Here is a 15,095-nt window from a genome sequence, read left to right on the forward strand (position 1 = left end):
CAAAGCAAGGCTGTCTGACCGAGCGACCCGGCTGCAGCGTGGATTTTCCCACGGAGTTCCTCAGCTGGTTAAGGAGCATCCAGAGAAGCAGCAGCATGAGCATCAGGAGCCCCAGAAACAGCCCGATGTACAGGCTCAGGTTCCAGCCCCAGCCCAGCGCCAAGGGCAGCGAGGTGGACGCCACCAGAAATTTTCTGGGGGCAGGCATGGGCTTGGGCAGCAACCCGCCCTCCCCTCTTAAAAACAGGCTCCTTTCCTAGACTCCAGGATCAGACAGATGTGCTGCTGCAGCTGTAGGAGGCATCTTCAAGCAGGTATCCAACTGGTCTGGCTAGGTAATAGAATTCCCATCTGTTCCCATGGTTTAATCCTCCAGGCAGTCAGGAGAGTGTGCTGTCAGTGATAAACCAAACCTGTTGAAAGTGCGTGCGCCGCTTTTGAGCTGTCCATTCTACTGAGGTGAAATGGTGGAAATCTGTGTGCAGCTGGGCTCCGCTTCCCCTCTCCTGTCAGACTCCTCGCACAAAGCCAGCCTCCCAATTTATCATGAGGGGGGAGGGAGCGGGAGATGGCTTTAATGGCATTGGCTGGCTCCACGTCACTTTCACAGGGAGAAATCAAACCCCCGAGAACCGGTGGAAAATATCATCCACGCTGTCATGACGTGTGTTTACATGCTTCAAGTTTGGTGTTACCATATACCTAGATATTAAATTAAATTTAAAGCTTTGAAGATTTGGAGATTAAAAGACTTTCTTCAATCAGACTTGATTTTACCCTACCTGACTTTATTCTATAAATCCATGAAGACTTCAAGACTAGACACCACTGAAGTAAAACATTGTACTACCATAATGCTTAAATTCCACATACTAGATCAAATGTACAGATTTTGTAAAAGCTGCTGGCATTAAAGACTTTTGAAGAGTGTCCTCAATACACTAAATTTGATACACATGCAGGTGTGGTGATTGACCATTTGAATCTAAACCTCAGCATTTCCGTTTTATAAAGCTTCCAAAACAAATAGACTTCGGCAAATGTTAAAATTTAACCAGATACTAAAATTAAGCTAGAAACTGAAAGATTACATGAAGCAACTTACTTTTCTAGACCCCATCTAGCAGTAGAGCCTCACAAGAAAACCCTTTACCCAGCATTGTGCTCTGCTGCCCCCATGAGGCCAACACGATATAAAGCACAGAACAGTTTTACTTTGATAGCTTTTATTTACAAGTGCCATAGTTTACAACGCAGCATATGTCCTGAAGCTCTTAATGTAATTACATTTCTCATACACTGATGTAATGAAACAGCTGACTCATTGACAGACAAAACACTTTAATATGCTCTTCATGAGGCTATAGAACAGGTGACACCCTGGATAAAGTAAAAGGGCATCTGGGTTTGTGCCCATTCAGACACTAACATCCTTGAGCCAAGAGCAGTAGTTGTACATTTTGTCTGATCAAGTTACAATTTTAAAACTGCTTGATTTGTCAACAACTGGCATTAATTTTGTATAAAAATACAATAAAAACTCTAAACAGCTAGCACTACTCCAAGAAGAGCAGGCCATGTTATGAAATAGTGGCACACTATTAAAAACAAAATTGGTATAGCTCTACATAGACAAGGGGAAGGGAGTTAGTTCAGCAGCAATTTAGTTGGAGCGTCAATGTTTGAAACTTCATGGTACCTGCGCAAGAAAAAAAAAGCAATGTTTAATGTACAATATACGCATAGCTAGGGTCATGTTTATTAGCAGTGCACTTACTTTGAGCCCTTGTACTTCTCCCGGACAGACTGCTGGGCATGCTGAGCAGCACTCAAGTACGTTCTGTGTAGGTCCTCCACACATGGCATTAGTCCTTCTAAAGTGTAGCCAGAGAGCTCCACCAGTGACTTTGGCTGAAAAGGGCAGAATATTGGACATTCAGTCAAGCATCACCTTTAGCAATTGAGCCAATGAGAAACTAGCACAACTAAACCTACCCACGAGCCCCCAGTCACTGTGTTGTTGGCAACGATGTAGGCTGCAGCAGCTGTCTGAGATGGCAGATACTTCAAGAAGGGATCGGAATCAACCAGGCTGAGCTCCCCAAGGTACTAAAGGAGGAAAGGATAAGTCTGAGATGGTTGCAAGTATTTGCACAAGCTACATAAGAGTTAAGAACTTGCCACAACAATGCATTTTAAACTGGGAAATGCTATAATGTTTACGCTCACCTTTGCCAGGTTCTCAACCTGCTTGTTAACAGATTGATTGAGGACGTACTGGGTAAGAAACTGATTAATCGTTGGTGCTGCCAGATCAAAGGACAGTACTTTAAGCACCAGATGCTCCATTTTTAACACTTGCTTCTTGGTGTAAGTGTCATCTGTGATGTAAACAAACTCTGCAACCTCTGGGGGGTAAATTTCTTCAAATTTCCTGCATTTGACAAAAAAAGTGAATGCCTGATTGACCCATAACAAAATTAAACAAGTGCTAGAGAGCAGACACTTACGAAGCTAGCAGCATAGCAGCTGTTCCAACCAGCTGGAGCTTCCCTCTTAGGACGGACATCGATGAAAGAAAGCGGTCAATGTAGTTCACAGCCAGATAGAGAGTCTCATTCTGGAGTTTGTACTCTTCTCCAACCTCCACCAGCCAGTCCACCAGGATGGCCCGCATGCTGTTAGTGATGTCTGGTTGTTTCTTCATGTAGCCTGCTTTGGGCCGGTTTTTCAACTGCAGGGAAGAAAACAGTTATCCACATATCAAGCTACATTTAACAGTTTAGAACAGTAGCAAGTTAATTCAGTGGCCTTTCACTTCTCACCTCCATCTGCCTCAGATATGTGTGAATTTCAGCAGCATATTCTGGGACCTCATTTACGTCGACTGGTTTCTCCTCTCCTTCAACCACCGACATGTCCATGGGGGAGTCTGCTCAGAGTTGATAAACCGTTAAACTAAATGTTTTAATCAAGGACTGTACGAAAGCTTTTTGATCAAGAATCGGACACTATGCAACCCACCAAAGCTAACATCCATCACCGGTGGCATATCAATGGTAGCAAGTGGTGGTCTGAGCCGTGCCACAGCATTGTTGATGGTTAGGGGAGACTCTTCGGGGACAGCCTTTGATTTAACAGGTTGTGGTTTCTTTGTGCAGGCACCTTCGGGATCATCAACATGAATCTGGAAGGTTGGCTTCTCATTACAGCCTTTACCAAAATCGTCATGTTTGTAAGACAAGGGCTGTGACGATTCCTGGAAAGACAAAGCAGGTTTTCATAACAGTTTGCTTAATATAGCATGAAACTCAAGAAGTGTTGCAACAAAATGTTTGCTATACTGTAGTATAGTGTGCAACAAACTAATTAGGTGATTTACGATGACAATAAAATGGCGGACAACAAATGGGGTTAGCTCGGAGAGTAGTTAACGCCTCTGCGAGGGCGCAAAACACAGGTCAAACTGTCCATAAAGCTAATTTATGGTCAAAACGGTTGTTCAGTTAATCATGATAGAGTCCAACTTTGCCTCCAAAATACACAAAAGGCACCGCATGCATCTACAGCAATCATTAGCAAACACTAGCTGGAGGAGCATCGTGAACCAACCTGCTTTGTGCCGCGCTGACTCTGGCTTTTGCTTCGCTGGTTGTTCGGGAGGGCTCCGAGGACGGTTCTGTTGGCTGCTGGCTTTGGAGGGAGGTTTTCTTGGTTCTCGTTTGCAGCAGGTCGTGGTTTTAGTGAACCTCTCAGTCTTGACAGCATGTTTTCTTGGTTGTGATAATCGCTAGCCGCGCTGCTCTGACCCCTGTTAGCTCCCGACATGTTTCGTATAAAAAGTAGCTTCTTCTCCCCGCCTAGCTACCGATGCACTAACTACAGTTGTGCTGTGCACTCGCTTGCAAAAAAAGTCTCAAATGAGCTATAAAAAAAAGGACCACTATCTGGCGGTTATGTCCAGGCTAGCATTAGCTGCTACCTAGCCGAGGAAGTTTAGTTTTGACTAAACAAATGTTGAGATGGCAACGGCACTTGGAACCGCAGTACTAAAAACAAAGGAATACAAAAATAAACATATACAAACGGCGACTCGACAGCGACCTGAAAACAAGGAATTCAAGACTCCATTCTTCGTACGGATGGTTATTGGTACCAACCTGCAGACAAGGTCGCCGCTAGCCTTGGCCCATTGACACAGAAACATGTAAAGATGTTTCTTTTTTTCGCAGTTCAAGTAGCCCGCGAGGATTGAAACGGGCCAATCACGGGGCGCGTATGTAGTGACGTACTTCCGCTACGAGAGCCGAAGGAGTCCAATGTTCCTAATTGCAAATTTAAAACCGGTTCGATGCATAAAGGCGAGCGTGCAGACGTTATCTAGCCATCTCATTTGTGTATGTACAGACAAAACCGTGCCAGTATCATTTATTTAGACATCTAAAAATGTTTTTTAATAATTTATAAAGCATTACCGACAATGACATATTTGTGGCATATTAGCGGTTTATTGATTAGGTAGGTAATGACAAAACTTATCATGTTTTTTATAAATTCTAGTAATTTGTTTTACTTTACATTTATATATTTCCTCTGTTGGTGTGAAACTTAGTACATGGATGCACTCCAGTAAAAACGAGCACCTCAAATCTGTAGTGGTACATACAAGCTGGTATTATAAGAAAAGAGAAGGCACTTTCTGTATAATTTCACCAGCCCCTAAAATGATTAATAAATTATTATTTTATTTAGAAACTTTCAGTCCTATTTTTTATATAAAATATACATATATAAATGTGCTCTTTTTATCTTTGGTTGCATTTTCAACACCAACCACTAAAACAGTGAAACCAGCATCAACCTGACAGCCATAGAGCGATTTATTTTTTCCAACATTGTTTTTAGAAACTAATCAAAATACATAAATATCAAATACTGTACACCATACATAGATCAAACTGTACTTATGCAACAATCTAACAACAAAACATTGACTACAAAACAAACCTTTTGTATTTACAATACAAAAATAGCACAAATAATGTTCATTATCTTCTGATTTATTTCACATCATGCATCATTGAAAAAATCTAATAGGGAATTTAGGTCATAATTATCGAGTATCTCCAACAATGTCGACACCTTTGTTTTCACATTCTGGCCTTTGAACTTGAATTTGTCAATGAAGAGGTCCGTGATCATCCCTATTAAAAAGAAAAAGAACAATATAATAACAATTTACAAGTCTGGTTTAGAGTGCTGTGTGAAAAATAATGAAATTATAAATTAGCAGCATAGTTCCACAGCAAGTACAATAATAATTAGTAGTTAAGAGTTACAGTAACATACAGTACCATAAAGCCTCTCGAGATGTGCAGGCTGCTTCTTGTACTCCTCAAGGAGATTAGCGGACTCATCCAGGATCTTGCGATACTCTGGGATGAGAAAATCAGCATTTCCCTCGTGAACCTGAAGCTCCTGCCAATCAGAGACAAAGAAGACCAAAGGTACATTTCCATTTTTCATAAAAGCCTGAAAATGAGCAACAATCTTCACTTCAGGCAAACGCAGGGTCAGGACATAGAGAAAAATAGAGATAATCAATCAATGTCTTTGAAGCACAATTGATGAGGCTAAAGAGCATAAGACTTACTTTTAGTGCATCAATAAGCTGGACTTTTCTAGCCAGCAACAACTGATACTCCAGTTTCGGATGGATCATCTTCAGAGTGTGGCTCACAGAATCATCATTAATATCTGAAATAAAACAAAATACCTGAGCACAAAATAAATTGCTACAGGCCCTAAAGCATTAGAATGCACTTACCATATGAAATGTTTAGATTTATTTTTTTCTTGGTGGCCTCTTTAGAGAAGACATCACTCAGTATAGAGATGGTAGAGATGTTGTCTGACCGGAAGTGACCCTCTCCTTTACTAAAATTATAAATAGATAAATAGATAGATAAACTTCAGGAAACACGATTCACAAGTCAATTTTAACAAACATCTTCCCTGTTTACAAATGTTCAAATGAACAGTTTAAATGTCTAGCATGTAAAAGAAGTCTCATAAGAAATGTACATTCACATTTCAGCTTCCTACTGGTGTCATGATCATCAGAAACTCTCTTTCTATTGTGGGCTTTAATTTACCAGTAATTGGCTTCAAGTTGTGTGCCAAGGAAGGTGTTTTGGAAATAGAAAGTGATGGACTCTCCTGCTGGTGTTTTTTCAGGCACTTCAGGTAAACAGAAAACAACCCAGGAATGGATCTCTGCGAAACTGAACTGTCCTACCAGGCTGAGTTTATTCATGGGCCTGAAGCACAGACAAAAGGATAAAGTAAGAGACAAAGATGAATTGATCAAATTTGAGGCAAATATTAATAACACAATTTACATGCTATGACTGACAACATAAATGTAATATTGCAGAAGAATCATGATACTTAAAACATATTTTCAGCATTTAGTGTTGTACTTTTTGCTTTATGAGGTGTACAATGAGACATTTGGATATCATGGAGTCATTATGGAATATTTTTTTAGTATTTTCTTTCATGCTTTACCTGTCTTGATCTATGCTGTGAGTTCGCTGGTGAAGAGAAAGAGGTTTAATCTGGTACTGACGGACTTGGCAGGTCTTGGGTTGCAGTCTAGGGGTAACATACGCCTGCAGGGTCCCATACTGTCCTTCTATGGACCTCACCTAGCACAATGATGTACAAACACCTTTTGTACCATTGCAATCATGACAATGATTGACACATTTACTACAGAGTACATTTACTCCAATAATGCACATACTGTTTTTGGTTTTATCTTGTTTCTGTCTGATGTTTTTGTTCAATGTTATATCACTGCTGCAAACGAAGGAATTTCCCCATCACTGGATAAAAAAGTCTGATCTTATCTTATCTTAATACACAGATAAGCAGGGTCCATGATATAATCACACTGACAGTGCCACACTTTTTTACCTTAAGCTCAAGTCGGGTAGTGTTAGCCTGACATCTGTATGTGGCCAGGAGGAAGTTCCCATTAGGCTGCTGAAAACAGCATAAAATTGTCAGCTGCTGTAGAAGCAGCAGTAGGTTTATGAATTTATTTACAGTATGTATAGAACTAGTTTACACAGCTCACCTCTGAGTCACACTCACTGAAACTCACAACAGCAGAATTCTTATCTACATCCAGCAGGTCTATTGGAACGTCACTCTGCACAGAAGGGTGATTTCAAAAGTTAAATTATGCATATTAATGCCGGCAACATAGGAATGTGTCATATTTTGGTTCTATATTTTTGAAGAGGGTGTGTAAAATGAAATTCTGTTGTACCATCAACGATTAAGTATTGCTGTACCTGAAGCAGCAGATTATCAATGGCAGTCAGCACCTCCAGGGTCAGGCTGTAGCTTGCATCATCTTGGCAGAGAGTGAACTTGTCATTGATACTGAAGACAGGCACAGCAGAGACAGCAGTGCTTGACTGGGAGATCTGATGGTACTGCTCACGTCCCTGCAGGACCTTCATCTGAAGCTGCTCCAACTCCGCTCTAAAATATGATCAGCTATATTACTAGATTTGTTTTTAAATAGTGTTTGAACTACTAAAATAAATCAGACTATTTAACAGCACAAGAACATAAGGTATTACTTGAAATTAACCAGTTTTTGTTATCAATACCTGAGAGCTTCGACTTTAGATTGGGTCTCCTTACTCAATTTGACCTCATCTCCAGGGCCAACCTCAGTCTTCTGGGACTCAGTGGTTAAACCAGTCACCCATCCTATAGCAGAACATTGTGGTAGTGCACATTACTATGAATGCCATTCTGACTTTAAAATACTATCAATAGTGTTTTAATTGACCAATAGTAAATTTTGATAGACAGAGAGACAGTAAGACACATACTTGTCTTTCTTTATACACTGTTTTGAATCCTAACCTGTGTAAGTGGCAGTTAAAACTTCATCATAAGACTCCTTCCCCACACAGCCACCCTGGATGGATGTCACACTCTCACTCAACACCTATAACCATGGAAGAGAATAACTTTGGTGTTCAATAATCATCAACTGTATTACCATCAAACAAAAGACATATTCAATTATTGGTTTACATCTCAACATGCATGTATGCTTAACATAGCATTGATACATTAACTCACATGTTCAAAATGTAATGTGGGCTCACTGTTACTGTCAAAACCATAGACCTCTACTGTTCCATCATCCCTGCCCACAAGGATGTCATTCACTCCATCTCCAATAATGTCGTAACTGTCAATGCAAAGTATTCCTGATGATAGACAGATAATACGTTTGTCAACTTCAAACTATGACAGGTTACTAGCAGGTTTCATTATAACTCTGTATTTATACAAAACGTAAAGTACACAGTACCTCCTTTTTTCTTGTCATTATCAATCTCCCATTTGCTCACAGCTGAGTGCTCACCAATATGGACTAATCCTATTTTTCCATCTGTAGTTCCAAAGAGAATTTCCTCTCCTGTAAAAAATGTATCATTAGTACTATTATGTAAAAGCCAGTACAACGCATTATAGGTCTAATGTGCATGACACAAAGGAATTAACTTGCCTCCATCTTTGTTGTACAGTTCCAGGACAGATGGAGGGCCTGGAACTTCTATATCATAAGCAAGCTCTGATCCCTACAGAGTTAAAAACAACAACTAAGAATTTAATTTTGAATTGTATTTGTTTGTTGGACAAAGAACATATTTCTGCATCAGCTGCAATATGTATAATTTCAGTGTACCTGCAAGACTCTGAGAACCCGATCTTGGCAAGCCAGAACTGGAACAAGACGAGTTAAATTTTCTGAGGACGCACACGTGATATCGTTGATTTTGTCTCCAGAAAGATAATAGTCCTGATCTTTGCAGTCACAGTAGTGATTGTAGATGTAACTTGCACAAAGAAAAAGGTCTGAAACGGAGACATGCCTGGAAAATAAATTGCATAACATTGCTCAGTAGGATAAGAAACACTTTTTGCACAGAGCAATCAAGCAACGTTGACTGAAATGCAGGGAATTGGTTCTTACATGGCATTTATGGTCTCAGTGAGATTGGCATCAAAAGTCAGGAACTGTTTGCCTTTCTTGGTGAATCCTCTCACTTGAGAACCAGAACACACAAAGATCTTCTCCTGTGGAGTTCCCACAGGTCCTCCAAGATCCATTCTAGTTATCTTTGGCCCTGGGAGTGTTTTAAACACAGGCTGAAACAGAGAGAAATAATTTTATTGATCTTGACTCAATAAATTAATCCTGACTAACTTTGTTAAAAAAATTAGCAACACATTTGCGATACCCACCACTGCCTCTCCCTTCTTCATTCCGAAACATGTCAGTATCCCATCGTGATCGCCAATGGCAACCTAGAACAAGCAGTCATTAAACACAGTGAAGCTATAATACCAGCCATCTAGCACGTAGGGGTTTAGCTACAACATTGTGCAAAGGTTTAAAAACTTCACATGTTCAGGTTGTTGTTGTTATCACACAGTGTCATCAAGGAGGCATCTCATCTGTACTGCAGGTTAAAAATACCTTCTGGGTTGCCTTTTTTCCTAATGCTGGAAGCAGTCTCATTGTTTTCTGGGATGTCACCCCAACCTGTGAGGACAAATAGGAATGATGTATAAATAAAGTAAAACAGATGCGTAATTGCAATACTTCTAATTCTATATTATCTATGTGATCTAAATACACAGAGATCAACACTAAAGCCGATAAACTCTAACTTTACTTTTCATTACCTGAATGTAGTCAACTCGATTCAAGTGAATCTCCATCCTATTCGACTAAAGATCGCAGTCTTCAAGGAAAAACTGTGAAAGGCATCCAGGAAGGTTACGCCGCTGTAAACCCAGCACTAGTTGCAGTCAACTGTCGTCATGTCTCATTCAAATGTGTGAGAATCGTCTACCTAGTGAAACGATAGTATTGGAAATGTAGGACCCGGGATTATCTAAAGCAAAGGATTAACACGACAGCTAACGCTAGCTAGAAAGCTAACGCTAATTGTCTAACACGATTTATTCGCACACCAGCTGTCAACTCTAATACCCAGAAAAGACCTTTAACACGATTCTGTGTCCGACATAAAACAAACGAAGCTAATTATGGTCTTTTCATACTAACCAAACTAAATACCATCCATAAGGCGATTATTAGACACGAATGTCTACATTTCCGAACAAGATAGACGCAGTGTTGCTAGTAGCAACGATGCTGCTGTAACACGCTGACATACTATTGGATGACAGAACAACCTCAGGTTGAAGCTGTGTTCTGATTGGATATCACTTTAACGCAAAACCTGCCTAGATGTTCCGGGTACTCAAGTGAGTTCTAATATACCTCATAGCTTGATAAATAGACTCCCGTGCTTTAAAACCTATCTGCGTGGGTGTATATAGGTGTAATTAGTTTTAAAAGACATTATCAGAAAAGCTCAACAACTTATAGAACCGACAGCTGAATAAAGCAGTGCAGATTGCGCATGCGCGACATCTGAGCACACGGAATACTGATTTCGCTTTATCACCTTCATGGCAAAGTAAGGCTTACATGTTAAAGGTAAATAAAATCTGTTACAATTAAAATTATGCATTACCTTAACAGGTAAAATTAAATGCACTAAGCTTGTAACACTGTTAAATCACTTTGGTATATTTATGTGGAGTGCTTAAGTGTTTAGTTCATCATAAATTGTATCAATTAAATAGTAAAATAAAAACAAACTTTTAGATTTTAGTGGTTTAATTAAGAGATTTCATCATAAAAATGTGGTACTGTAGATAAACACTTAACATGTCAGAAAAAAATATAGCATGCAAAAAAGCCAGACATCTATGACAGCAAAATCTGAATTTAAAAATGTTTAAACTAAGGTGAAAATATATCTCAATGCATGAAAGTGTGAAGCAAAATGACAGGTACCTTACAATATTCTATAAAATACAGCAGATATCTTGTTCCTTTATTCAACATATTTTGACATGCCTACATTAAAAGAGTAAGCGGGTGGTATTCATAGAATAGATCTGTTAGGCATTTAGACAAATCACGAGCATCAGAAGCACACATAGAAAGGAAACTGGACAAGATAGAAATTGCAAACAAACTCCATCCTTAATCCATCCAAAACATGATTAAAAACATATAATTATGCATTATAACATTTTATTTAAGTTATTAATCTCAATGTTAATGTTTCATTACACAGTTATCAACTTTCAATAAATAAAAAGTAAAAAAGGAAACTTCATCAGCTGATAGACAACGGAGCTGATGTGCTTCATTCAGCGAGCACACAATGGGGAATGTCCACCGCTTACGTGAGGTCACACCATGGAGATGGTAACAGAAGAGAGACATCAGTGCATCAATGGCTGCTTTTCAAGTGTACTCAAATAGAAGTAAATTTTGGAGAACAGACTAAGTTGACATTCAAAAACCAGTTCCTTCCGTTGATGGCATTGTCTGTCTCCATCAAAGTCATATTCTAAATGGTGGAAAAAATCAAACATAAAAAGTAAAATGTCGACCTAGTGTAATCAGACTCCTGTGGGTGCAAGGCGACTGATGAAGGCGATACTATTGAGGCACATTCTCCTGAAGAAGGCGGGACAGGCAGGCTTCATGATGAAGTGTTCCAGAAGAATTCGAAGCTCTGTGAACAAGGTGCTGGAGTGGAAACACATTTGTTTAAAACATCAGTTTTTGTTTTGTTAATAACAGAAAATACAGAAACTACAAGCTTGTAAGTTATAATTTTATACATTTGTAATTATAATGTACTATACGATATCTTACCGGCAGTATGGGTTTCTTCTAGATGTGTAGCGGAGAGTCAGAAATCGGTAGTAAATAAAAGGCAGCAGCAAGCTACCCTGGCCACTGTAATAATTAAATAAACAATTGTCTATATAGCCTTTGAACAATTGTACAATACTACTACTAATATCATTATTCAACTTAGGGAATGAACATACCTAAAGAGCATGAAAACAGTGGCTGGCATCAAGAAGATCTCATTACAGGCGATGAACTTCAAGATGTTCTGCTGATTGGATGTTAGTTTGTCCAGGAGGTTTCTGATGAACATAAGGCTGTTGGGGCCCATGGACTGCAAGAAAAAGAAAAAAAGGGGTCAGTAACTGAGGACAAATTAAGGCACAAAGTTTACATAAAACCCAAAAGTACATTAGAAACACACAGCGGAGTGTCACATTATCAATCATGAGCTTTTATTAGATTTTTTGGCTGAATGTGCATCTCTGAGCAGTGGCTGGTTGATGGATTAGGCAATTAAAACACCATTTGGCTGGTGGTAATGTCCCAACAGGGTGTTATGCAGTTCTCTGCAAAATGCTTCCCATCATACATTTTTAATAAATAGTATTAAAAGTCACAGCAGGTGATTGCTGTTTTGTACTCACATCAAGAACTTTCTTTGTGTAGGTAGTTGCATGAAGCAAAGAGAAGAGAAAAACTGGAAAGATGCTCACTGGACAAAAGTGTTAAGATCAACTAAAAAAACAGAATCATTCCAAAACCATTGTTATATAGAGCCACATATCAGTAGGATATGGTTATACTTACAATGTGATTTGGATATAAACAAGCTTTTGCCGAATGAGAAACGATCATAAATACCTATGCAATACATCTTCACATGATATTGTTCAGAGGCAATGAATATCGACCATGTCAGCAGCACTGTAGCATCCAAAACCATTCTATTTTTCTAGTCTTTAAACCTCTAGTTTTTAATCAAGAATATCAAGGTGAAAGGATACTTGTGATAGGGTAGGAGTTGACCAGAATGAGTGAGTAGAGCAGATAGTGGCAGCTATCTTCCTGGAGAGCCTGTGCCAGAAAAGCTCTGCTCAGCTGGAAGCGTGGAAGTCTTTGATGCAAGCGAAGGGCACTGGTGAGGGCGTTTGCTAAAAGGGCTCTCTGGTAGAAGTTAGCTGCTGCATATGGTCTGAAACACACAAAGAGACTAATGTTTACACAACAGCTCGTAAAACATATAGATTAGAATAAGTACAAACATTTTTAAAATGTTTATATTTTTTACAGTTGGTCAGGGTCAGTAAATGAGCAAAATCACTTACCCCAAAATTGGTAGAATAAACATTATGGAGCAGTAGACTGTGAAGAGCCGCGACAGCCACATTGCAGTTTCCAGCTTGTTGCTTATTAGAAATTGCTATAAAAACAGGAGTTTCAAGCATTAAAAAGTATAAAAACTATGCTCATCGTACACTCAGCACCTAATATCAAAGATTTAAAAACAGTGGATTGTGCACTGTCTTATTGACCTTTACACAAACTCTTTTGAACAATGAGAATTAATCTTTGTGTGCAAATTCAGAAGAGTGGACTAAACATGTTAAGCAACAACTGTAAAATCTGTGTAGTTCAAACTGTCAACTTACCACAGGCCCTGGCTGTGGAGGAGGGCTTTGTTGGTTTGCGTCAGCCATCTTTGGGAGGGGGGGTCTTTCTGTAGAAGTGAAAAGTAGTATTACTCAGAAGCAACTGTTATCAAAAACCTTCTATTATTACAGGTGAATGTACCTAAGCCATATTCCATTCTTATTATTAGTAACTGAGGTTTCATGAGAATATATATCAACTATATATACTACATAAATATGTAGTATATATAGTTGAAAAAACAACCCTATATTTAGCAACAATGCGACGTCAGAAATCAAAACTTCAAATAAATGTTTGTTCAAGACCTAAGTGAAATTTTTATTTGTTTACATAGAAACTATGTTTGACCTTATCCAATTTTAAAGCTTTATAGTTTAAATATGGATTTATTTGGATTAGAAGAGACTGTAATGAGACCTTTTAAAGGGTTAAGGGATTTAACAGGTTCAATTTAGCGTTGTTTCTTTAAGTTGCATTGAAGTCCTATGTAGTGAGGCTAAAGACAACACAGACACTGAAATTATTAGCCAAGCCTATGCGTTTAGGGCTGCTGTAGAACTGTTGTAGACCAGTTAGACCAGTGAGAGCAAAGGCAAGAGTTGCAAGCAGAGGTACTACATGACTGAAAAGCTAAAGTAAGGACTTAGTTTTTAAAGATGTAGGATCTCTCAAAATTTAACCATAAAAACACTACTCTTTATAACATAGTCAGAATCAGAACCCCCAACACAAAAACTTTATCCACTGCTTTAAGACTGTATGATATGTAGTTAGCCTAAATTAGCTCTTACTGAAGAGAACTATAAAGCTTTTTAACGTTAGCTGCACTAGCCTTAGCGTGTTTAGGATTCAGCTAAGTTAATGACTAAGCTAAACGTTACCTTACAACATAAAAACCGTTTAGTAGTGATGCAACTGGATGATGACAAACTGTTAGTTAGAACAAAATTCAGATACACTTAAATATACATTTTAATATAACTGCTAGCGTTAGCAGCGGCAGGTGGCTCTAGAATATTCCGTTACCATCGTTACTAGCACGTTAGCCACCGCCGAAGCTAACGTTAGCTATTTTAGCTAGTTCATAGATTCTGTCCTCGTACCATTACCGGTAACATTAGCTGTACTGGCTTTGTAAAAGACCCACGTACAACCAACCAGCCGGGTGGCTAATAACAAATCAAATTGAAGTGAAAACACAACATGTACCTTAATAGTGATTCAGCGTCGAAGTGCTGCGCTGCACGCTGGGATAATTGTGACAGGTTCCTGGTCACTAGACTAAAGTAAATGATCAGGTGACCTTGAAGCGAGAAGACACGCATATCTCGCGATATCTCAGATCAATACACAAAATCCCCAATACAAATACTAATATATATTTTCATACATGATGTGTACATGAAAAAAAGATGTTCTAAAACTGGCATTGTCTTTTAATAATCACATAGTAAAACAATACTGCAAGAATAAGAAGTCATTTGTACTAATTTAAGTAAGTATTACGAGCTACTCTGAAATGGCTGTAGAGTGCGCATGCACATATTGGCGCATCAGCGATGTTTCAGCGCATGTATTTCTGCTAGATCAATAAACTGTAAACTAAAAA

General features: G+C 38.9%; 3 protein-coding genes across 7 annotated transcripts; all 3 read right to left on the reverse strand.

Annotated features, from left to right (window-relative positions):
- Positions 1–1,209: 1,209 nt before the first annotated feature.
- On the reverse strand, positions 1,210–4,297 carry ccna2 (cyclin A2). Of its 2 annotated transcripts, XM_029165839.3 has the most exons (9): positions 4,161–4,297; positions 3,613–4,049; positions 3,025–3,259; positions 2,826–2,932; positions 2,511–2,734; positions 2,230–2,434; positions 1,996–2,109; positions 1,778–1,911; positions 1,210–1,699 (listed from the first exon to the last, which is right to left on the reverse strand). In XM_029165839.3, exons 2-9 carry the CDS (start codon positions 3,826–3,828, stop codon positions 1,648–1,650), a joined length of 1,287 nt encoding a protein of 428 aa, XP_029021672.1. In that variant the 5' UTR covers positions 3,829–4,049; positions 4,161–4,297; the 3' UTR covers positions 1,210–1,647. The 2 variants fall into 2 exon arrangements, with proteins under 2 accessions (XP_029021672.1, XP_029021671.1); XM_029165838.3 differs by having other exon boundaries at positions 3,613–4,232.
- A 559-nt stretch (positions 4,298–4,856) lies between these two features.
- Positions 4,857–10,297, reverse strand: bbs7 (Bardet-Biedl syndrome 7). Of its 4 annotated transcripts, none has more exons than XM_041072709.2 (20): positions 10,175–10,297; positions 9,790–9,959; positions 9,581–9,646; positions 9,346–9,408; positions 9,074–9,249; positions 8,786–8,972; positions 8,606–8,678; positions 8,408–8,515; positions 8,173–8,303; positions 7,951–8,035; positions 7,689–7,791; positions 7,365–7,557; positions 7,145–7,219; positions 6,982–7,050; positions 6,571–6,710; positions 6,156–6,320; positions 5,828–5,937; positions 5,654–5,757; positions 5,355–5,478; positions 4,857–5,204 (listed from the first exon to the last, which is right to left on the reverse strand). In XM_041072709.2, exons 2-20 carry the CDS (start codon positions 9,823–9,825, stop codon positions 5,071–5,073), a joined length of 2,142 nt encoding a protein of 713 aa, XP_040928643.1. In that variant the 5' UTR covers positions 9,826–9,959; positions 10,175–10,297; the 3' UTR covers positions 4,857–5,070. The 4 variants fall into 4 exon arrangements, with proteins under 4 accessions (XP_040928643.1, XP_029021712.1, XP_029021713.1 ...); XM_029165879.3 differs by having other exon boundaries at positions 9,790–9,861; positions 10,175–10,261; XM_029165880.3 differs by having other exon boundaries at positions 6,982–7,047; positions 9,790–10,272.
- Positions 10,298–10,777: 480 nt separating this feature from the next.
- Positions 10,778–14,809, reverse strand: tmem33 (transmembrane protein 33). Its single transcript, XM_029165897.3, has 8 exons — positions 14,696–14,809; positions 13,483–13,550; positions 13,159–13,253; positions 12,838–13,025; positions 12,478–12,545; positions 12,031–12,164; positions 11,852–11,935; positions 10,778–11,722 (listed from the first exon to the last, which is right to left on the reverse strand). Exons 2-8 carry the CDS (start codon positions 13,528–13,530, stop codon positions 11,593–11,595), a joined length of 747 nt encoding a protein of 248 aa, XP_029021730.1. The 5' UTR covers positions 13,531–13,550; positions 14,696–14,809; the 3' UTR covers positions 10,778–11,592.
- Positions 14,810–15,095: the final 286 nt, after the last annotated feature.

This window comes from Betta splendens, chromosome 10 (assembly GCF_900634795.4).
Source record: "Betta splendens chromosome 10, fBetSpl5.4, whole genome shotgun sequence".
In the NCBI taxonomy this organism is placed as follows: Eukaryota; Metazoa; Chordata; class Actinopteri; order Anabantiformes; family Osphronemidae; genus Betta; species Betta splendens.